This window comes from Barbus barbus (assembly GCF_936440315.1).
Source record: "Barbus barbus genome assembly, chromosome: 46".
In the NCBI taxonomy this organism is placed as follows: domain Eukaryota; kingdom Metazoa; phylum Chordata; class Actinopteri; order Cypriniformes; family Cyprinidae; genus Barbus; species Barbus barbus.
Window position 1 is genome coordinate 24,447,815 of NC_136724.1, and position 24,173 is coordinate 24,471,987.

Sequence of the window (24,173 nt, forward strand, 5' to 3'; positions counted from 1 at the left end):
TTTAATAAAAAAAGAATATTTATTAAACAAACAAGAGCAGAAACCAAATAAAGTGCATAACTGAAAAATAAAGCATCTTAGGCTCAAAACTAACACAAACAGTGGGCACAGCGCAATTGGGCAATATTGTGAGAACTGAGAACTGATCGCGCGCTGTGTGAGAACTGAGAAAGTGGAGCACTTCTATCAGAGTGATTCCGCCTATCGCGCCTTCACTAACTTTAAGTTAATCAACAACGAATTGTGACTCCTGGGAAAAACGGGATGTCTGGTCACCCTATCCCTATAACCATTCAGTTGCTGAGGCCATTGTTTCAGATCGCTAGTTTGCGTTTTGGTAGCGTATCCGCCCACTGCGGCTGCCATACTGTGAGATATACAAACGCCCCTCATCTGATTGCGATCCAGTGACAGGGACGCACATTTTAAAAGACAAGACAGTCAATTTAGCCTATAGGATGTATTTTGAATGTCCGGTAGTCCTCAAATAACATTTTAGTCCCGTCTCGTCTCGTTAACGAAGACGCGCATACATTTCGTCATAGTTTTTATCATCAGATATTAATTTTATCTCGTCAACTTCTCGTCTTAGTCACAGAAAAAAGGTTCGTTAACGAATATTTTTCGTCGTCCTCTTCGTTAACGAAATTAACACTGGTTCTTTGGAAGGAGACAGCTTCTTGTTTTTACACTAGCTTATTATTAAATAAATAATATTCAGCATCAAACCTTCTAAAGCCTACTTATCTGTCTCTCTTCTCCAGTGGGTTGGGCTAATCCAAAAAAAGTGAAAACAATGGGGGTGTTCTGAAAACAGACTGTTACCTGTGAAACAGGGGTGCTCTGAAAACACCCCCATTAGCAATTAGTGCTTTCCACCTGATGAAATGAGCGCGGCCAAACTGATGAAATGAGCGCGGCAAAAAATCGACCAATCAGATTTTTGGTCGAACCAGACCATATCGACCAATTAATCGACTAATCGACTGGGACGTTACAGCCCTAGTTGTAGTGAATCAGTTCATTGTAGTGAATCAGTATATTGTAGTGAATAAGTTCGTTGTAGTGAATCAGTTCATTGTAGTGAATCAGTTCATTGTAGTGAATAAGTTCATTATGGTGAATCAGTTTGTTGTAGTGAATCAGTTCATTGTAGTGAATCAGTATATTGTAATGAATAAGTTCGTTGTAGTGAATCAGTTCATTGTAGTGAATCAGTATATTGTAGTGAATAAGTTCGTTGTAGTGAATCAGTTCATTGTAGTGAATCAGTTCATTGTAGTGAATAAGTTCATTATGGTGAATCAGTTCGTTGTAGTGAATCAGTTCATTGTAGTGAATCAGTATATTGTAGTGAAAAATTAATAAACTAAATTACTAAAACTAACTGAAATTAAAAAATAAAATAAAATAAAAATAAATTAAATGTAATTAAATTAAAAAATAAAATTAAAAAAATTAAAAAACCTACAAAAGTATCTAAAAGAACACTGGCATGGGAAACTAGAGAAACTTGACTGTAGTATAACAGCTTTCAGTGCAGCTTCTCCATCACTGGTTGTCAAACGAATCAGCTGTAATCTCGTAAAAGGAGAGTTCTTCACCTGCGCACTTGGTGCGGGCCCTGAGCGGGGGCCCCGGGGCCCCGGTGCCGCCCTCGTTGGGTCTGGTGAGCAGCACGCTGATCTCGTACTCGGTGTCGGGGTCCAGGTGGCCAATCTTGTGGTTGGGTTTGTCGACCGGTTGGCTGTCGATCAGGCTTCCGGAAAGCGTGCGGTACTCCACCTCCTTCTCCACGATCGGCCCGTCGCCGTTGATGGAGTTTGCATTGAGCTGGATCCACAAATAGGTGGCGCCGACCGCCGTCAGCTGAGGAGGAGCGATCGGGATCGGAGGCTCTGAGAAAGTGACAATATTCATATTATTACAACATTTTCAGCCGTCATATCTGTAACGTGACCCTGGACCACAAAACCAATCATAAAGGGTCAGTTTTTTTTAAATTGAGATTTATACATCATAGGACTAACGACTTTGTCGCTAGATTTACGGACTTACGGTTGTGTTGTGAGCATTTGCAGTGTGTTTCTTTATTTGTTTGTGTTGTGAGCATTTGCACCACCTGCTGTCAAACAGATGAAGATGTTTTCTTGATTTGCTGGTGCTTTTTCTATTTGCAAGTATGTGTCAACTTCTACTAACCCTAAACCTAACCTAACAGTGTACTCTGAGAGTTAGTAGACATGTAGTTGCAAATTAAAGAGAATTAGTTGTCATGTAGTTGCAAAGTTACTTATAGTTAGTAGAATGTCTAAAGTGTTACCCTAAAACTATTCAATTTAATAAAAACTACATGGGCATAAAAAAAATGACAAAATGACCAAAAAAGGGAAACAAAATTACTAAAACTTTCTGTAAATTTAAAAACAAAATAAAAAATATACTAAATAAATATTAAATTATTATAGTATATAAATTATACTAAAATAACTTCAAATAAATATTCACTAGAACACAATGATGAGAGATAGTGAGAACATTAATTTAATTCCAGTGTTTTTCTGTGGTCTTGTGTTTCTGATCCTCATGCTCTTGTTGATCATCAGATGAACTGAAGCACGGCTCGTGGCTCTCGAAGGCGAGTCATTTTGTTAATGAAACGGTGAGATGAGTGAAGAGCCGCGGATCAACAAAGAGCTGTTTAATTCCGCCCCGCGACTCTGGGCTTTAATCTTAAGTGGCGCAATTAATCGGCGGCGCGTCGCTCGCACACAAAAACCATGACTCGCGTTCTAGAGCGTAATCTTCAGACGGGCCGCCTGATTCCTCTGAGCTAATGACTTAAACCAATTAATTTCCTGACCTTCATTGTTTTAGATGAGCACAATTTCATTAGTCGCCACCCCAACGGTCCTGCTCCAATTCACCACCACACACACACACACACACACACACACACACACACACAGAAACCGCCATCAGAGCATGAAAATCTATTAGCAATACAAGACAATCTGCTTCAGTGTCACAGTGAACCTGAACACAAACGAGGCCTGTGACTGATGTTTCTACAGGAAAAACATCTGTTTTATCATGTTTATCATGCATTTGCTGTTGAGTCTCAAACCCATCAGTAACACTCTACAATAAACTTAAAAAAGGTTTAAAAATATATATATTTTACAATAAAAATACACTATTTTGCTTGGAACCATATGCTGAAATGGCATCTTAGGGGTAGACAGGAAACTCAGGAAAATAAAATTAAATTAAAATTTTGAATAAAACATGAATAAAATAAAAATAATAAAATTTAATTAAATTTTATTAAATTATAAAAATAAGATTAAATTAAACAAAAAAATATAAAATAAAATATAACTAATATAAAATATAATAAAATAAAATGATAAAAAAAATTATAAAAGAAAATACAATTATAAAACAATAAAAATTACAAAATAAAATTATAAAAAATAAAAATTTAAACAAAAATTTAAGAAATTAATCAAATTAAATGAAATTACAAAAAATAAAGACTTAAAATAAATTTTTGAAAAAATAAATGAAATAAAATAAAATAACAAAAATAAAATAGAATAGAATAAACTAAACTAAAATGGAGTAAAGTAATGTGCAAAAACAGTATCAAAGCAACTGAGAAAGTGAGTGCTCACTACTATGATGCTGATGATAACAGGCACATTCAGAGCATCACGGCTGTCTTTAGCACACAGGAATAACATCATCAGACGAATGGACTGTAGGATCAGACTGAGAGCTCATAGCAGCAGTAGCAGGTCTGTAGAGGAACCGTAGAGCGGCGTCTGGATGTGGAGCGTGCAGAATGCCAATTACAGCTGCGCTAATGGAGCATCCATCATCCTGGCAGCTGTGTGCAGGTGTGACCACAGACACGCTCCGCTACACCCACAACAACAACACCAACACCGACACCGACAGCGACATCTCTCTCTCCCACTGACAGAGTCACACGCGCTTCAATCTGATTCCCTTCACTGCTGTCTGCTGTCACTCACACACATCTACAGACCAGAAGATCACAGAGACCGAGCATGATTCAGTCCTTCACATGCATCTGATCAAATCTGGACACTTTACCAAACCCGAACTCGACCGCAAAACCATTCGTTCACATGCAACTTTCTTTTCTTATTAAAAAAAAAAAAGAGAGAGAGATACATTTTTAACTTCTGCAGCAGAATGAATGCCGCCAAACACAAAAAAACGTGAAAAACAATGTGTAAGTAAATAATTGACTTTGGCATCATTTTGACTTGGATAATTGTTATTAACATTCCAGAAAAAACTGCAAAAAAAATCCATCCTCAATGAAAATGTATATTTTTATTAAATTATTGGGAAATACAGTTTCATTGCTGGTTTAATTTTTTTTTTTAAACCTAATTAACTTGACAAAATGTCATCTAGAGTATGTATGAATAAGTAAATAAATTAATATTTACTGAAATCAAACTGAAAAATTACTTGAACTTCTAATATAAATTCCATTCTCATAAAATTAATAAAATACTAGGGAAAGAAAAGGCTTTTAAGCTAAATTCACCTGTCAAAACATTCTTTACAGTATGAATGAATGTATAAATAAATAAATAAATATATTAACAAATAAACATTAATAATTACACACACACTCTCTCTCTCACACACACACACACACACACTCACTCTCACTCACACACACACACACACTCTCTCTCTCACACACACACACACTCTCGCACGCATACACACTCTCTCTCTCTCTCACGCGCTCACACACACAGCTGTGATGTTCCCGCTCACATTACAACAGCAACACACACGCATCTGGTGTGGTCTGGTATATTTAGAGGAGTGTTGGGCCGCACCCTGATCTCTGTTATTGGGATGTTCAGGGCTTTTCCTCCATTCACTGCAGGACGGAGTGAATCTGAGCTGATGTGACATGACAGAGAGCTGAACTCATCACACACTGCAGGACAACTTCCTCCTCAGAAGGTCGAGGAGGACACTACTTCCCCTCGGTTCTGTGCTTACTTCTCATTCTCTTTCACTGTCCTTCACGAGCATCTGAGTGCCTCAAACTACAGTATCACTCAATATACAAAAGAATAAAGGTCCACAGTGAACACCCGCCACACACCAGATGCACATAAAAAAATTATTCTGACTGTCACCAACACAAAAAAATTAAGAAAATGTAGCTAAATGATTTCATGGTCATATTAAAAATATATTTTTAATACAAAACATTTTTATTTATAAATACTTTAAAACATATTTATTAATATAAAATCTGACCTAAAATGTATTAGAAATGTAAAAATATCTTTAAATTTAAACATTAAAATATATATCTGTACATAAAAATATAAAAACATTATTATACATATATTTGTATAATATTATACAATTATATTTTAGGGTCATGTAAATATATTTATACATATAAAAACTGACATGAAATATAATCTTATTATAATATTATTAATATTTTTTAATAATATATTTATAAAGTTATTACTTTAAAAATACATTTATTTTTAACATATATCTATCCATACATATAAAAATACATAACATACATAAACATATATTTATAAATATAAAAACTGACATGAAATATAATGCTATTATAATATTACTAACATTTCATAATTTATATAAAATTATAACTTTGCAAATATATTTAAAATCAAATATATAAAAAATTATATCCATGTATCTAAATATTTATATTTATGAATATTATAAATATAAAAATCATATCTATTAATATATATATTTATTAATATAAAACTACTATATTTAAAAATACTAAACATGTACAAATCTATATTTATAACAAAATATATTTGGGAATATAAAAACGGAAAAATATAAAATATATTTATAATAAAATGTTAATAAATAAATACATTTATATTTATAAATATAAAAAATATAAATATATATATTTTTTAATATACTACTGGAAAGCATATTTGTGGCCAGTAAGGTGTATTTTTGGTGGTAAATTCATTGGCAGAAGTTCATTCTGGCACCTGCAGCAGACTGGCATCACACGTGTGTGTGTGTGTGAGTTTGTGTGCGTGTGTGTGTGTGTGTGTGTGCGTGCGTGCGTGCATGGACAGAGAAAGGAAGCATGCTGTAAATGATTTATGACTCTCATTGTGCTGTCACAGGACGCAGGTCAGTCTTGTTAACCTGCAGGCGTCTTTCTCCTGGAGGAAACAGAGCGTTGTGACGCCCGTCGCTGCCCTTGGCCACTCTCATCACACACACACACACTCACTCACTCACACACACACACACGCACACACACACACTCTCTCACACACACACACACACACACTCTCAATTCAATTCAATTCAATTCAAATTAGCTTTATTGGCATGACTGTGTAACATCACAATGCTGCCGAAGCAATAAATATATTATAAAAAAATACAGATAAATCTCTTTCACACACACACTCTCTCACACAGACACACGCACACACACACGCACACAAACAAACAGAACACACTCTCTCTCACACTCACACACACACAGAACACACACATATGTATATATATATATATATATATATATATATATATATATATATATATATACACATACATATATACACACACACACACACACTGTATATATGTTGCTTGATTTCCACACACTGAGGAATTGAGGAATCGATATTATGGTCGATATTATGGTCTGTCAATGTGAAAATAAAATCAATGTATCTGACATGTGGTGCATAAAGACATTAGTCTGAATGTAACCTGGATATCACGCATGTTCTCCATCATTTGTTGTGTTAATGCACAGTTAATGCGAGTGGACTCACGTTTGACCACCAGAGCTCCGTAGCTGGACACGCCGACTCCTCTCTCGGAGCGGACGATGCAGCGGTAGCGGCCCGAGTCTCCTTTGGTGGTGTTGACGATGTCGAAGGTGGCGGTGTAGCGTCTGGAGTTCACCGGTTTGGTGTCCTTCATAGGAGCCTCGCGTCCTCCGATGCCCTGGGAATCAAACACCACCACAACATTTCCAAATATAGCTCACTCCAAAATCAAAGTTTACTGTAGATATAGATCCAGCTCTGAAGACCGACAGTCATTCAGTATGTAAATATTTAATATGACGTCACTGGCGTCTGTTCAATTCTGCCCTTTGAGAAAAGTCAATGGAGGATTTACAAACTTATCCTGAATATCCAATACAGCAGTTGACACAGTGTGTGTGTGTGTGTGTGTGTGTGTGTGTGTGTTCAATCAGATGTTCTGCTGCTTTTCTGTTTGTGAAGTGGGAATACAGATCCGTCAGTCAGAGAGATCTTTGTTTTTCACTGACCACCAGGATTATTACTAGCATTAACTAAACCGACAAAGCTGAAATAAAACAAAATAGAAATATTATATGAAAAAAATGCTGCCTTGGCAACTAAATTAAAAACTAAAATACCAAAAACTAAAAATTAAATTAAAACTGAAAATATAAAAATAAAAGCTCATTAAAAAGCAAGAGATAATAGAAATGGATAGAACTGCTGTTAAAGTTGTAAATAAAATAATAAAGTAAAATAAAATAAAATAAACAAATTAAACTAAATTAAAATGATAAATTCTAAAGTAGTAAAATTACTAAGAAAATCATGTTTTTGCGGTGTACAGCCCGGCACAGCAGCTCTGCTGATTGTGTTCTAGTGAATTTACCTGGAGCCAGAGTTTGTAGTTGACATGATCTTTGGGCTGGCCGTTAATGGTGCACTGGAAGGTGGCCGTCTGTCTGGCGTTGACCTCCACAGTCTTAATGTGCAGGAAGTGAGGCGTGTTCACTGACAGACAGAGAGAGAATCAGTGAGCCATAGCAGAGAACATTACAGTGAATCAACTCAAACGACTCAGTGAATCGCGTGCGGAGCTCCTCCAGACGTCTTTCACCTGTGAAACTGCAGTGAATCAATCATAAAATGGATCGGCACACGTTCACTCAGCACATTTCCATCAGGATATTACAGGTTCAGCCGCTGCGGTTCAAGGGCAGCGAGGAGCGTTTTCCAGACGCAGCACTTAGAGAAACACGCGAGGAAAGGTCAGAGAGAGACACAGAACACATCAGCCTGAATGAGAAACTAGCCACCAGCCCCAGAACCCAGACAAACTGACACAGAACTAGCCAAAGGTGAGAAGAAATAAAATAGCAATCTTAGAAAGAAATTAGAAATGTTGCCTGAGCAACTAACTGAAATAAGATTGTTACATACACATATATATACATATATATATATATATATATATATATATATATATATATTAGTGCTGTCAACGATTAATAAATTTAAAATAAAAGTTTTTGTTTACATAATATATATGTGTGTGTACGGTGTATATTTATTATGTATATATAAATACACACATGCATGCAAAAATATGTTGTTTTTATTTTAAATATATTTATATATATATTATAAAATGTAAATGCATGTATATATTTTCAAAATATATACTGTATGTGTGTGTCTTTATATATACATATAAATACACACAGTGCACACATATATTATGTAAAAAACTTATTTTGGATGTGATTAATCGCGATTAATCGTTTAACAGCACTAATATATGTATGTATATATGTATATACATACATATATACATACACATACATACACATATATATATATATATATATATATATATATATATATATATATATATATATATATATATATATATATATATATATATAGTCGTATATATACACACACACACTTTATTTTGGTTTAGTTAATTTTTAGTATTGATCTATTATAGATATGATAACTGAATATATATACACATATATATATGTGTGTGTGTGTGTGTGTGTGTGTGTGTGTGTGTGTGTGTGTGTGTGTGTGTAAAATAAATTAAACCTAAAATTCAAATAAAAAACAGATTAAAAATAAATAAAATTAAATCTAAAATACTAAAATGACAAAAAATTCAACTAAAATTAGAAGAACTAAAAATATAGAAATAAAACATATAATTTAAAATTAAATAAAAACTACAATACGACATAACTAATAATAAAATAACACTAATGAGCACATACACACACACAAATGCATGCAATGCATTGAACTGGATCACACTGTTAAAATAAATAAATACTAAAACTGATTTAAAACTAAATCAATTTTAAAATAGAGGTAAATACATAAAACCTGAAATAAAAATGAAACCTAAAAAACTGGAAATTAAACAAATGATTTTTTTTTAATAAAAAGTATGATATAAATAATACTAAAATACTGCTGTGCACATAAACACACAAACATGTGATGCATTTAATTGGGAATAACATGATTTCATGTATAAGTTTGAGAAAGAAGCATGAGGAAAGCACCACACACACATCAGCCTGAATGAGAAACGTCCATCAGATTCATAGGAAAAACCTAATTCAAGTTACAGCGGAAGAAATCAGAGTAACTAGTGAAGGTAACTTAATGAAAGTTCATGTGATTTTAATTAGTCGTGACATTCATTTAAAGATCTGAACTCTGGAGGAGTTCTGATCTGATACTGGAGGATTCATGATCTGCATGCATTTTGCTGGAAATGAAGTGATTTCACGTGTAAACAGGAGTTTAAGAACGAATGAGGGAAGAGAGATGGAGGGAACGACTCCATGAGTGATGACTAACAGAGGAGGAGAGATGGATGAGCAGGTGAAAGAGTGAAGGTCAAACATCATTCAAAACCAAACACGCTTTCATTTATCAGCTGTTATATGAGACATTCAGAGACGATTATTAATTACGAGATTGTGATGCCGTATGACTTTATATCTGTCATAATCAACTGCTGTTTATGAAAACTGATCCTTACAAAAGAACCAGTGGAGCTTCAGCATTTAACAAAACTGAAACAAACCCAAGTTTAATTAATTGTTTTTCACTGGTCTTTTATTGTTAACTGCAACTAAAATGTTAAAAATAGATTTTTCAATTACTGAAATTAAGCTGAAATAAAATTAAATATAAACATTAAATTAAAAACTTCACACTTCAAATGTTGAAGTGAACACTACCTGAAATAAAACACGTTTCGTTAAAGTACTAAAATTATAAAATGAAATAAAATTAAACTGAAAAAAAAACTGAAAAAAATTAAACTAAAAAATAAATAAATAAACATATGGAAGACATTACCAAAATATATAAATTTAAAATATATTATCTCAAAATATTTTTACTTTGGCTTTTATCTAGGATTTTTTTGTGTTTTTTTCTATGTTGTGTTTTATTATTTTTTTGTTTTAAGTTTTATGTTTTGTTATGCATTTTACAGTATGTATATGAATTTTTGTCTTCTGTTTTTATCTTGTTATATTAATAATTTACTTGTTTTCATGTGAAGTGCTTAATGTAAATCTGCGCATTTTGAGCAGCATTCCTTGTACAAAAGATGCTATAAAAATTACATTTATTATATAATGATTATTAATAAAATTGACAAAAGCACATAACAAAAATACTAAAAATGAAACTAAATTAAACAAAAAAAAAAAGATCAAAAGATCAAAATCTTTAAAGAAAAAAAGATCAAAAGCCATAAAGGTTTGGAACGACATGAAGGATAGTAAATGATGACAGAATGATCATTTCTGGGTGAATCGTCTCTTTAAAATGTGGCTGGATCACCAACAACAGCAGCCTGAACTGTGACTAAACAGCTAATTGGCTATTAGTTAACATTAACTAACCCACACAGCCTCCTCAGTGAAGGAAGAAGGAAGGAAGAAGCAAAATAAAAACGAGCCACTACTGAACGGTCAAAGTGACTCACGTTCAAACAAATCAACACGCACACACACACTAATTATTTTAGCTTTGTGTAGAACATATTTTGGCGAGTGATGAGTGTTTGTAATCATCTGAGCTCACGAGAGAGCATAGAGGATTGTGGGATTGCAGTGTTTGGTGACTCTGTTCTTTAATCTGCTTTCAAAGGAAGCGTGTCTGCGGTCGGTTCTGTGTGGCAGCAGCAGATAGTGAAGCCGTTTGACACACATGTTCACGTCTCATGATACTTACTGCACTGATGGCCCTGACGCGAGATCCCTCTGACGGCCAGCAGACCCCGTTCACCGGACGCCACCGCCTCAAACACCAGCTAAAACCAGAGACACAGACAGAGCGAGAGTCAGTCTGAGAGAAACCATCAAACACAACACTTCATTAGCATTAACAGATTCACAACAGACACCACAGGCAAAACCAGTGTGTTTTCATGCTTTGGTCAGTTTTGAGGTCTGTTTTGTCTTCGGTCAGACTAGTGGGGGAAAAAAACACATGTTTATATTATTGCACTTTATCTATTTGCATCTGTAAATTTCAATTACAATAAAATCTTTAAAGAGTTTTTTCTCCACTTCATCAGCACTTACATACACCAAACTTTACAGTTTTATTCCTCTCTGTATTATGATGGTTTTTACTGAGGGGTTTGTTTATATATCATTCACACTGATTTATACAACATTTTACCCCTAAAAACATGGTGAAAATGCATATGTTTAAAGGTTGTGAGTTTTTATCTCCACTTCATCAGCACTTACATACACCAAACTTTACAGTTTTATTCCTCTCTATATTATGATGGTTTTTACTGAGGTATTTGTTTATATATCATTCACACTGATTTATACAACATTTTACCCCTAAAAACATGGTGAAAATGCATATGTTTAAAGGTTGTGAGTTTTTATCTCCACTTCAGCAGCACTTACATACACAAAACTTTACAGTTTTATTCCTCTCTATATTCTGAAGACTTTTACTGAGGGGTTTGTTCATATATCATTCACACTGATTTATATAACACTATTCCTGAAAACGTAGTATTCACCAGTAGCGTCTCCAAATAAACTAGATTTTAGTTCATATCAGAGCTGTGCTTTGCTACTTTCGATTGCTAATTAGTATGAATTAAAGTAGGAGGAGCAGTTATTTTGGACAGAAGCATCTGATTGGACAGGAATCTGTGTAGTGCAAATTGAGTCATCAATATGTTGGAGACTGCAAATCTTCAATGTGCTAGAAATTTATTTTGTCATCAGATATCACAAACACAAATTAAAAGACACAAAACAAACATTCAGACATGAGATACTTAAAGTTCATATTTAAAGTCAAAAGTTGAATAATCAGGAAATTGCTGGTGCAGATTTATGTTGTCCTGTGTTTTTCACAGGATCTGACGAGAGAGAGTTTGCATGTTTTGTCATGTGTTGTTTGGAGCACCTGTGAGTGTTTCTCTGATCACATAGGAAACAGCAGGTTAAAGCCAATCGCTCAGATTACATAAACGCTGATATCAGGCAGCCCCGTGGCGCTGCGCTGCTCCTCTCATGTTCTCCTCCTCCTCATATTGTGCAAGGATCTTGTGCCTGTGCCAGAGCTGAAGACACAGCAGGAGCTCCAGAGACGCTCCAGTGCTTAACAGGGCCAAAAGTCCTGATATCATCACTGGCCGGTTACAAAAATGCAACACGGTCTGCGCTTACTGAATGCAAAACACAGCAGATATGATATGCCATGAGGGTGTGCAGATCTGATTCTGATGAAAAACACAGCACATCTATAGAAATCACACAATACTTCTGCTGTATCATCACCAATGCCTGCTTGTAATATGAATTTTTCCTCTTTTGTTCACTGAACAAGAGAAAATACATCAGATGATAATACCACGATACTTTGCTGACACTGAAATATTACATATTACCATATTAATCTACCATGATATTTGTGTATAACCATGGTAAATCTTAAAAACACAATGTGATGCCATATGACTTTGTATCTGCCAAAAAACACTGAATGTATTGAGTTATTTCAGTACTGAAATAAAATGATTAATATGAGATGAAAACTTAAACGGAAATGAGATGTTGAAATAAAATAAGTTCTAAAATTAATCCATTTTAATAAAAATAAATTCAAGCCAAAAATAAATATAAAAAAGAATAAAAATGACAAACGCACAATGAAATTTTTTAAACTTTTCTACTCAAACCATTTTTCCTAATTAAAAGTAAAATGAAAACTGCTGATGACATGAAAAAAAACATCAGATGTAAATATCAAGGTACTTTTATTATTACCATGATATGTGCATACATTTACATTATATTTGCAAAATACTTTGAAATAATAGTTTAAAAGTATAATATTAAAATACAATATTAACATGTTACCATGTCAAAATCACAGCCATACTGTGGTACTTTCATATACCAAGGTACTCATTACCATGTTCATATAATATTCACATGTTACTTCAAAGAATTACCACAGTAGCATGTCTATAGTAGTGTCGTGGTATTTTCTGGTACGTTCTGAGTCATTATCACGAGTTCAGGTCTTTAATATCATTCAGCAGTAAATGTTTCTCATGAGAACCTGAATGAGACGCTGTCAATGCGGCCTGAACAAAAGAGCAAATTAAATGAATCATTAGCGGCACACAGATCACTTTATTAGGCCAATCAAATTGATTTTCATTCTGCTGTCGTTAAGCAGACGCTCGCCAGCATGAAGGCCTTTAATTACGGCTTTATGACGGCCTCGTGCAAGAGCGAGATTCTCACCGTGTGACACGTCACTGTGAGCAGGACATAAACTCAGTCCCACCATGAATTCACCATTGTTTTTTGGTGATGTAGCAATTTTTTTTCTTACATTATATATATCTTATCATTAGGAGACCATATTTACCATATTATACTATGTTAGATGTACAATACCCATACATTACTGAACAAATATTATATATATAAACACATATATGTATATATATGTATGTATGTGTGTCTGTGTGTGTCTGTGTGTGTGTGTGTATATATATATATATATATATATATATATATATATATATATATATATATATATATATATATATGTGTATATGTATAAAATTACTAACAATAAGACAAATTTATAAATGAAGATTGTTTTAAGTTTTCAGGGAGGTTCAGGTAAAAATAGAAATTAAATAATTAAATGTAAAATAAAACACTGAATTAAATATACAATGATATTTTTTAAAGCTACTAAAGTTATTTATTTTATTTTTTTGTTGTTTTTTTCTTTCTGTAAGCAGGTTTATTAGGTTGCTGTCACTTTAAGACCAAATTCATGGTCTGTTTTTAAGTTAGTTTGTTTTTACTGGATCAATTTATAATCTCATGAATAAAATGAATTAAAGAAATATAACAATAACTTCAGTCTGCACATGAATATCTGTAATTGAAGATAGTATATTTTAAATGTGCTTATTTCTTTTGATCTGAAAAGAAAAAAAACTTTCTGCCAACTTTCTGAATAAAACAAACAAGTATAATCTGATCTCAGTTCTTTTCTAATTGCATAATTAATCTCATGTAAAAGTTTAGTTTGTTTCACTGGGTTTTGGACACACATGACCTCCTGTAACGCCCATCAGCGCATCAAATGACAGACGATGTTAATAATTGTAACTCAAACGTCATTTAGAAAACGAATAGCGTTTATCTTCAGCGTTTGAGTCTGATCTCTTTTGTTCTGGTGTTTATTTTCAAAAGACTCAAGCCTCATCTGTTTGTCAATCAGCATTAAACGCACAGTTTCTCCGCTCCGCAGGAACAAAGCAGAGGTCAGAGGTCACGCGTTCATCCTCCATCTCACCTGTGCATTAAAAATATCCAGCGTGAAATGTCACGGCATTACGGGACCGACACAATTCACATACTCAAACTATACTGTCAATTAAAACAGAAGCGAGCGCGACGCAATTAGTCGTTGTGCACTAGAAGAAAAGCGCAACATGAGATAAAAACACAAACCCTGTAATTACAAAATAAGAGAGCAGAGGATTTTCCCTGTGTCCAGGTGGTTTCATCTTGACAAACTCTTAAGATACAGTGCAATTACACAAACCTGCAATTAGCCTAGCATCGCTAATTAGCCACAGCACTGAAGAATTGGAGATTGCATTGTTAATCTCTGCTTGTATTAAAAAGTCACAATCGCATTTCTCAGCAATTACGCAGAAGCGATTCGTGTCTCTCGGCAGATGCTGCTTATTTCTCTGAGGACTTCTGGATGCTTTTGTTGTCAGTCGTCCAGCAGTCTCTCACGGGAGAGCTGCGCGTTTGACGAGCGTGTCTGAGCATCGGGGTTATTTGTTAGCGAGAGGACGCTGATGCTCATGATAAAATACTAACTCAAGATGAAGTGTGCTCCCAACGGAGGAGACATCACACATCACACACAGCACTGAGAGTCTCTGCTCCTTCTCAGCTGTTTCTCCTGAGAAAAAGACCTCAGGAGTCTCACATGAGTCTGCTCTTGAGTTTCAGAAGAGATCTCAATGATGCTGTGCTGGGATTTGACAAGAGAGTGAAGTGTGCAATCAAAAATCTCAGTCTCAATTTGAATTATCATGAGTATTGAAGAAGCACAGAACAGAAGAAGTGTTTGGGAAACTGGTTTGGAAAATAATTGCTATTTTCTTTGAAATTAAACAGTGATGCAGAAATGACATACAAACATAAATGTATTCACCAGTAGGTGGCGATGAGTGACTGTCTTTATGAATAATTAATGAGTAATTGAATCGTTCAATTAATTGATTCATTCAAATCATCAATTCATTCATGAACAAAACAAGTGGCTGTCTTTATGATTGAGTCACTGAATCATTCACTGAACCAATTAGAACAAAACAGTGATTCATTAAGGAATAAAACAAATTACTGTCAATGAATGAGTCATTGAATCATTCACTAAACGAACTATAAAAAAAACAGTGATTCATTTAGGAACATAGTTACTGTCTATGAATGACCTTGTTTGGTTGGAAAGTTAAGGCAATAAAAAAGTTACTGTTTAAGAACGAGTCATTGAATCATTCACTGAACCGATTAGAACAAAACGGTGATTCGTTCAGAAGCAAACCAAGTTCTTCTCTATGATTGAGTCATTGAATTATTCACTGATCAGAACAAAACCGTTATTCATACAGGAGCAAACCAAGTTAGTGTCTATATGTCATTGAAACATTCATGAAGTGTATTGTTTCAAAGCACAAATAATTATTATTTCCAAACAAGTTTCCCAAACACTCCTACTGACCCGTCCATCCCAAACATGCATGTGAAATAAGTGAGTTTAAATTAAAATTTTTGATTGCATACTTCCCTGATCAAATAAAATTAAAATATAATATATAAATTCGCTCGTCACCTCGATGACCATCAGCACAAGACCACAGGAACCAGACGAGTCCTCTGCACAATCTGACCTGTGTTGCAGCCTGGAATTAAACCACGCCATGCTGGTTTCGTCTGGTCAGAGGAGAACTGGGCCTGAACTGAGCCTGGTTTCTCCCAAGGCTTTTTCTTCATTTCTGTCACCGATGCGGTTTTGGTTCCTTGCCGCTGCCGCCTCTGGCTTGCTTAGTTGCGGAAGCTTAGAAAAGAGCTGAACTGGATCTCTGAATCATCAATGAACCGACTTTAGCTGGAAGACGACTCTTTGTTATTGTCCTCTTGCATTATTGACAAACTATTTTCCTGTTTTGTCTCTGCTTTGACACAATCAGTATTGTATAAAGCGCTACATAAATAAAGGTGACTTTATTAATTAAATTATATAAACAAATTATATATTTTATATGTATTTTTATTTAATTCATTTAAATGTATTAATTAATTTAAATGTAATTTTCTATGTATTTTAAGGTCCCATAATGCCAGTCTGAGTGTGAAACACAGCATGTGCTGCTCTGTGGTGGTGTTTCACTCATTCAGACTGTCATTTCATTTCCTAACATGACTCTTTTTGTGTCCATATGTTCATAAAAGAGCTTTTATCCAGAAACGCCTCTCATCAGATGCAGAATGTCGTACGCAGAGGGTTCGAGGAACTTCCTGCAGGTCGGTACAAACCAAACTCATTTGTGAGGCCGATGGGGGAGCGTTTCATCGAAAAATAATTGAACTTCCTCTTTTAATTAAGGTGGCGGCGGCGCGTGGACCAGTGGGAAGCTGCTGCAGTCTGGCAGGTGTCGAGTCGTCAAACACGAGCCACTTTGTAGGTTTGTGTCAAGAGCAACAGGAAACATAATGAATTAATGAGACGCACCGCAGCGTTGGATGACAGAAGAAAAACGGCGTATACAAACGAAATTCAATTCTTTTGACTTGTTTTATTTTAATTTTAAAAAAGACCCTCTAATAGTGCTCCCTATTCTTTGTTCTATCCTTTCTACTTTGTTTTCTTTTTATTTATTATATTAACAAAAAAAAACTTTAAAAAACTTAGGTTAGGTTAACGGACACTCGTCACAGCACTCAGCCCTACATATTATTGCTCTTTTGCTCATTTTGATTGCTTCTATTGTCCTCATTTGTAAGTCGCTTTGGATAAAAGCATCTGCTAAATGACTAAATGTGTCCCTGCAGCACAGAAGCAGTCATCAGTAACACAGGTATATTTGTAGCAATAGCCAACAATACATTGTATGGATCAAAATTATACATTTCTCTTTTATGACAAAAATCATTAGGATATTAAGATCATGTTCCATCAAGATATTTAGTCATTTTTCTACTGTAAATATATCAAAACTTAATTTTTGATGAGTAATATGCATTTTTAAGAACTTCATTTGAACAACTTTAAAGGAGATTTTCTCAATATTTAGATTTTTTTATTTATGACATTATTTTTGACAGCATCCTCATTTTGCAGCATTTTTCCAAAAGTGCCAAAAACGTTTAAAAGCACTGTAGCTTTGCAGATAGCTTTCTTGAAGTGTCTTGGAGACACAGTTCTTCTGGATTTAGTCTCAGTTTGTTCTGTTTCTTCATGTCATTCCAGACAGACTGATGATGATCAGATGAGGGCCCGTATTCACAAAACATCTGAAGGCTAAAAGTAGCTCCAAACTCACCGATTTAGGAGAACATCTTAAAAATAATGGACGTTAAGAGTATTTAACAAAGTGTTTTAGCACTAAAACTAGCTCCTAAATCTGTGAAGCGTTAGGAGTAGTGAAGAGGACTCCTAAGTCACTAAGACCAACTCACAACTGTCCTTGTGTCCAATCTGCCTCAGAATATAAACATTTTAGAAACATCTGACGATAATGAGCTTTTAAAATGGTATCACCTTTAGGGTTTGGTTTTTTCAAATTTTCCTTTAATTATATCCTTTTCATTAACCAGTTGGGCAAGAACTAACAGCTGTTCTTGTGTCCAGTTTGGTTTTCTTTTACGTTTGCATGTCTTACTATCAGCCCTGATTATTCTACTCTGTTAATTAAAAAGCTGTTTATATGCATATCCACTACGAGAAGCATACATGCAAGAGGCTGACATTTAACTGAACATATACTGGTTTAATTAGTGCACTTAGCTTGCATGTTAAAGTGTTTATTTGAATGTGGCAATTAACATTTTATTTTAAAACCTTTGTTTGAATATGGCAACATAATGTTGGCTCTACAATATTTCTAGGACTCAATCTCTGACAGAGACCCCTCCCCTCCCCAATCAGCCAATCACTGTGTGCAGAGTTAATAAGCATGCTGACATCATCCATAGCAACGAGGTCAACCCCGCCCTTACTCTGAGCTTAAGACTTCTCTCTATTCCTTAGTAACAGTTTGTCTCAGCAGCTTTGTGAATAGGTTTTAAGAGAAAACTCTTACTTTTTAAAAAAATTGTCCCTTGTGACTGTTTTTTTGGTCCAGGGTCACAAATGTAAATGACTACATGAATGAAGTTCTCACCTGGTAGAAATTGGGCCAGAAGGTGCTGATGGCCAGCTCCACCTGCTGCCATTTCTTCAGAGCCGGACCGGACGAGTTCCACACAGCGACGCCCAGAGGACTGTTGTTCTCCTTCACGTAGATGAGGATCTGGCCAGGGCTCGAACCCTCTCGACCGGCGCCGTAATACTGGAATATGACGCAGTGGGTGTCGTTCTCTTTGACCTGCGGCATGTAGAGCTGCGCTCGCTGACCAGAGACCCGGTCTGATGTGTTCACCATCATAAACGCTGAGCCTGAGGACGGGAAATATCAAAGGTTACCAGTGTCGGGAAAAGTTACTTTTAAAAGTAATGCATTACAATATTGTACTAATTAGAATTAATAACTATGTTACTTTTTATGGAAAGTCATGCATTGGGCATGCTAGTCTGATTTTAATATAAAAAGTTATATTTTTGGCAAAGTTAAAAGTCCTTTCACACCAAAAGCCTCAGACTGAAGGAAAAGTAAATAGACGTCTGTACAGAAGAACACAGAAGAAGAAAGTTCAGCACTCTTCGGCGAAAAAAAAAAGATGTTAGTTTATCTTGAGTAATTTTTGTTTATTAGTATGATTGAACTGGATCATCGAAGGTCACTGATTAATAAAATAGGATTAAATACATGAAGGATATTTGTAATATTGTAATATAGGAATACTGAATCTGTTATTTGTGAGTGAGATGAATGAATGCATGTTCACATTTATTCTAGAACTAAAGTAACATGATTTCTCTCAACATGCGGACAGGAGAGCTTTCAATCAATAAACGGGAAAAAAGGTAACTGGTGTTACTTATTTGAAAAATTAACTCCGATATTTTCTTGTAAATTAAAAAGCAATATGTTACTAACACTGATCAGCAAATAACAGCGGAGCATCCAGAAAGCAGGTCATGTGCTTGTGGTGATATTAAAAGACTTTCAGTTAACTTAAACTCAACCATAATTCATTTTTGTATCATTAATATACAGTTTTAATTAATTATTTAAATTGGTTATTTTTATATTTTCCATTTTAATTTTAGTTAAAATTTTAGTAAATTTGTTATGTGTTTCTGTCATTTATTATTTTTTTAATAGGTCTACATTGTTTTTTTTATTATTAATTTTTTATAGTTTTGTAGTACTTTATCTTGAACTAAAGGAACCTTAGAAATGTTGACATGGCATCTAGATAAAACTTTTTTTTAATATTACGTATCTTTTATATATATGTATACATGTATATGTGTGTGTTTATGAGTGTGTGTATATATATATATATATCTTGGAGAGGTGAGGTATCCAAGTCGCAACATCTAGCTACTGGGGTGCCTCAGGGCTCAGTTCTTGGACCACTTCTCTTTTCTGTCTACATGGCATCACTAGGTTCTGTCATTCAGAAACATGGCTTTTCATATCACTGCTATGCTGATGACACTCAACTCTACCTCTCATTCCATCCTGATGATCCGACGATAGCTGCTCGCATCTCAGCGTGTCTATCAGACATTTCTTGCTGGATGATGGACCATCACCTTCAACTCAACCTAGCTAAGACAGAACTGCTTGTAATTTCAGCTAACCCATCGCTTCATCACAATCTCAGCTTCCAGTTAGGCTCATCTACCATAACTCCTTCAAAAACAGCCAGAAACCTTGGAGTTGTGATTGATGATAAGCTGAATTTCTCAGACCACATTGTTAAAACTGCCCGGTCCTGCAGATTTGCATTATATAATATTAAGAAGATCAGGCCCTTTCTCTCGGAACATGCAACGCAACTCCTTGTTCAGGCTCTTGTTCTGTCCAGACTTGACTATTGCAATGCTCTCTTGGCAGGTCTTCCACCCAATTCTATTAAACCTCTACAATTAATCCAAAATGCCGCTGCAAGATTAATCTTTAATGAGCCGAAAAGAACGCACGTCACGCCTCTGTTCATCAATTTGCACTGGCTACCAATAGCTGCTCGCATTAAATTCAAGGCATTAATGTTTGCCTACAGAACCACCACTGGCTCTGCACCCCTTTACCTAAATTCTTTACTTCAGACTTATGTGCCCTCTAGAAGCTTGCGTTCTTCAAGTGAACAACGAATTATTGTACCATCCCAAAAACACAGAAAAACACTTTCAAGGACTTTTTCATTAACTGTTCCCATCTGGTGGAATGACCTGCCCAACTCGATCCGAGCAGCCGAATCCTTACCCATCTTCAAGAAACGGCTAAAAACTCATCTGTTCCATCTTTACTTGACCCTCTAACTCTAGCACTATCTATTCTAATTGTATTTTATCTATGTCTTTTTATTAAAAAATAACAATAATAATAATAATTATCTGTACTGCGTTAGGCTAACCAAGACTTGTAATAGCACTTGCACGTTGTTGCTCTTTTGTTGGTTTTGATTGCTTCTTATGTCCTCATTTGTAAGTCGCTTTGGATAAAAGCGTCTGCTAAATGACTAAATAAATAAATAAATAAATAAATAAATATATAAATATATATATATAAATATATATATATATATATATATATATATATATATATATATATATATATATATATATAAATCCTCAGTTAGTTGCCAAAGTAGAATTTCTAAATTTTGTTTAGTTGAAGTCCTAACAAAACAAACTATAAACATTTATGTTACATTAAAAAACCATCAACTTGAATAAAATAAAATATTTTTTAAAAGTTAGATGCCAAAGCAATATTTCTAATTTTTGTTTAAGTACTAAAAAAAACTGTTACTTGACATAAAACGTCAACTAAAATAAAATGTATATATAAAAAAAACATATATTTTGGTTAACATTTATAAGCCTATGCATTATATACATTTTATATATTAAGTACAACAAAAATGTTTTTATGTTCTAGTTTTAGGTTAATGGCTGAAATGAAAGCTTTCATGAACAAAAAGTACAGAATATTAATCCTGCAGCATTATCCTGATGTTATCATCCACACTGTTTCAAATTCTCATCATGTGTCCAGTGTGTCGCTGGTTTGTGTTCACAGGAAGTGACCTCAGCAGGAAGAGAAACGGTGACACTGATGACCCATTGAAGACAGACTGAGGTCTCTGACAAACGCATCACTTCCTCTGAGAAAACAACCGTGTGTGTGTGTGTTTGAGTGCGTGTGTGTGTGTGTGTGTGTGCGCATGAGTGATATGAGTGTGTGTGCGTGCGTGCGTGCGTGCGTTTTTGTGACAAATCAGGACATAAATGTGTATAATGACACAGGTGTGACAGGTATTACAAGTTGATGGTGACTTTTCAGGACATTGCCCCATGTCCCCACTTTTCAAAACGATTATAAATCATACAGAGTGAGTTTTTTTGGGAAAGTAGAAATGCACAAAGTCTCCTGTGAGGGCTAAGTTTAGGTGTAGGGTTGGTGTAGGGCAATACCACGCACAGTTTGTTCAGTATAAAAACCATTACGCCTATGAACCCACTTTTCACAAAAACAAATGTGTGTGTGTGTGTGTAACTAGCTCAGGTGTGTGAAGTGTTTGCTGGACTAACAGCGCTGTGGAAAAACAGCTAAAGACAGGAAGAGTGTTTCTAAAGCGGTTAATGAGTAGCTTCTGTCACATCAGAGCGGCTCTGGACGGAAAGCAGATGTTGACTTTAGAGCCGCGTGTTTGTTTGTCCGGAGCGACTGAATCTCATTTAACTCATTTATACTGCATGAAAACAAGAAGAAACTCTGCAGCATTTAACTCTAGAAAACTGCTGTATCATATTAGATGCATGAATTTCTCTAAAACTGGAAGAGAAAATTGAATTTCCTTTTCTTTCTAAATGATCAAACTTTACATGTAATTATACAAGCGTCCAGCTTCAGCTGCTGCTTCTCGTGTCAAATCTGGACTGATTTTGATCAAGTAAACATCAGAATAACTGCAGTCATATCTCCAGATGAACTCTTACTGGACTGAAGCAGCTCAGCTTCACTTGATTCTCCATCAATCATTTTCTAGAAAAATCAGTGCGTCTCAAATCTGATCATCAGGATCTTTAGAGGAGCGTTTGTTTCCAGAAGCTTTACTTTCTCTGTTCCTCAGCGGAGGAATGATCTTCATCTCACATCTTCTGAGGAGCGTTTATTTCTTCATCTCTCCATCAGCATTGCATTATATGACTTATACTTACTGAGACATAGTATTGGAGATATAGAGCGACCGCTGACATTCAGATCATTTTATGTCAGTATCTGCTGCACTGTTATAAACATCTCATAGATTTACATTACAAGCAGCAGAATTTCATCATAGAAATATCAGCATCTGCAGCAAATTGTGTAGTTTTTTCCTCTATATTCTCACTATATCAAACTATATGAGCCATAAAAGCCTGATGCATAAAATATCAAATGCTTTTATTTTTGTCTAAAGGTTCAATTAACTGTTTTTGGAAATGGAACAGATTTTCCAGAGTTAAACAAGATGTGGATCAGATGTGATGTTTTCTGAACTCTCTGGACTGAAATCATCTGAACAGACGCAGACGCAGACGCAGACGTGAGCATATGCCAAACCTACTGTCACCATGAGCTCATTACTGAATCTGCTGACACACACAGCACATAGCCTCACATCTGTCAGTAAACACAGCGCTTTATACTGTATGCATTACTCTACGATCAGAGTCTCATCCCACACACACTCACATGCTGCAGAAACCGGCGTATGTTAGGAATACAGAAGACACAGAATGGTTTTCCACAGAGCTATTTTAGCATCTTTGAGATACTATTATAGTTTCATTAATATTTTGAGTTAGTTTTTATTTTATATATATATATATATATATATATATATATATATATATATATATATATATATATATATATATATATATATATATATATATATATATATATATATATATATATATATATATATATATTTTGGAGAAATTGTCATTTTTATTAGTTTATGTCTATATATTTGTATGCCTATATATTTTGTATTAGTTTATGTCTGTGTTTTCTGTTTTAGTTTTCTTTTCTTTTATATTATTTATTTTTATTTAAATATAAATAATTTTCTGCCACTGTGAACCACGGAAAACAGATGGATGGATAGATATTTGTTATTTATTTTAGTACATCAAGTTAAACTAAATGAAAATGAGAAATAAAGAGAAAAATATATTTAAATTAATATTTTATTTTATTTCAGTTAGTTTATTCTAATAACAAAATCATTTATTTTTTCATAATACTATTTTTTTAAGTTTTTTTTAATGTTTTACTGTAATTCCAAAATTATATTTTGGTAATATTACTTA

General features: G+C 34.5%; 1 protein-coding gene across 14 annotated transcripts in view; it reads right to left on the reverse strand.

Moving 5' to 3' along the window:
• Positions 1-24,173, reverse strand: part of LOC306865161 (receptor-type tyrosine-protein phosphatase mu-like) — a 235,032-nt gene that overhangs the window by 129,912 nt on the left and 80,947 nt on the right. For all 14 annotated transcript variants that reach the window (XM_079409588.1, XM_079409585.1, XM_079409584.1 and 11 more), the window contains exons 3-7: positions 18,859-19,133; positions 11,115-11,193; positions 7,744-7,865; positions 6,876-7,050; positions 1,605-1,898 (exon numbers count right to left, since the gene is read on the reverse strand). In XM_079409588.1, the coding sequence (XP_079265714.1) occupies positions 1,605-1,898; positions 6,876-7,050; positions 7,744-7,865; positions 11,115-11,193; positions 18,859-19,133 (945 nt within the window). The remainder of the gene's footprint in view (positions 1-1,604; positions 1,899-6,875; positions 7,051-7,743; positions 7,866-11,114; positions 11,194-18,858; positions 19,134-24,173) is intronic.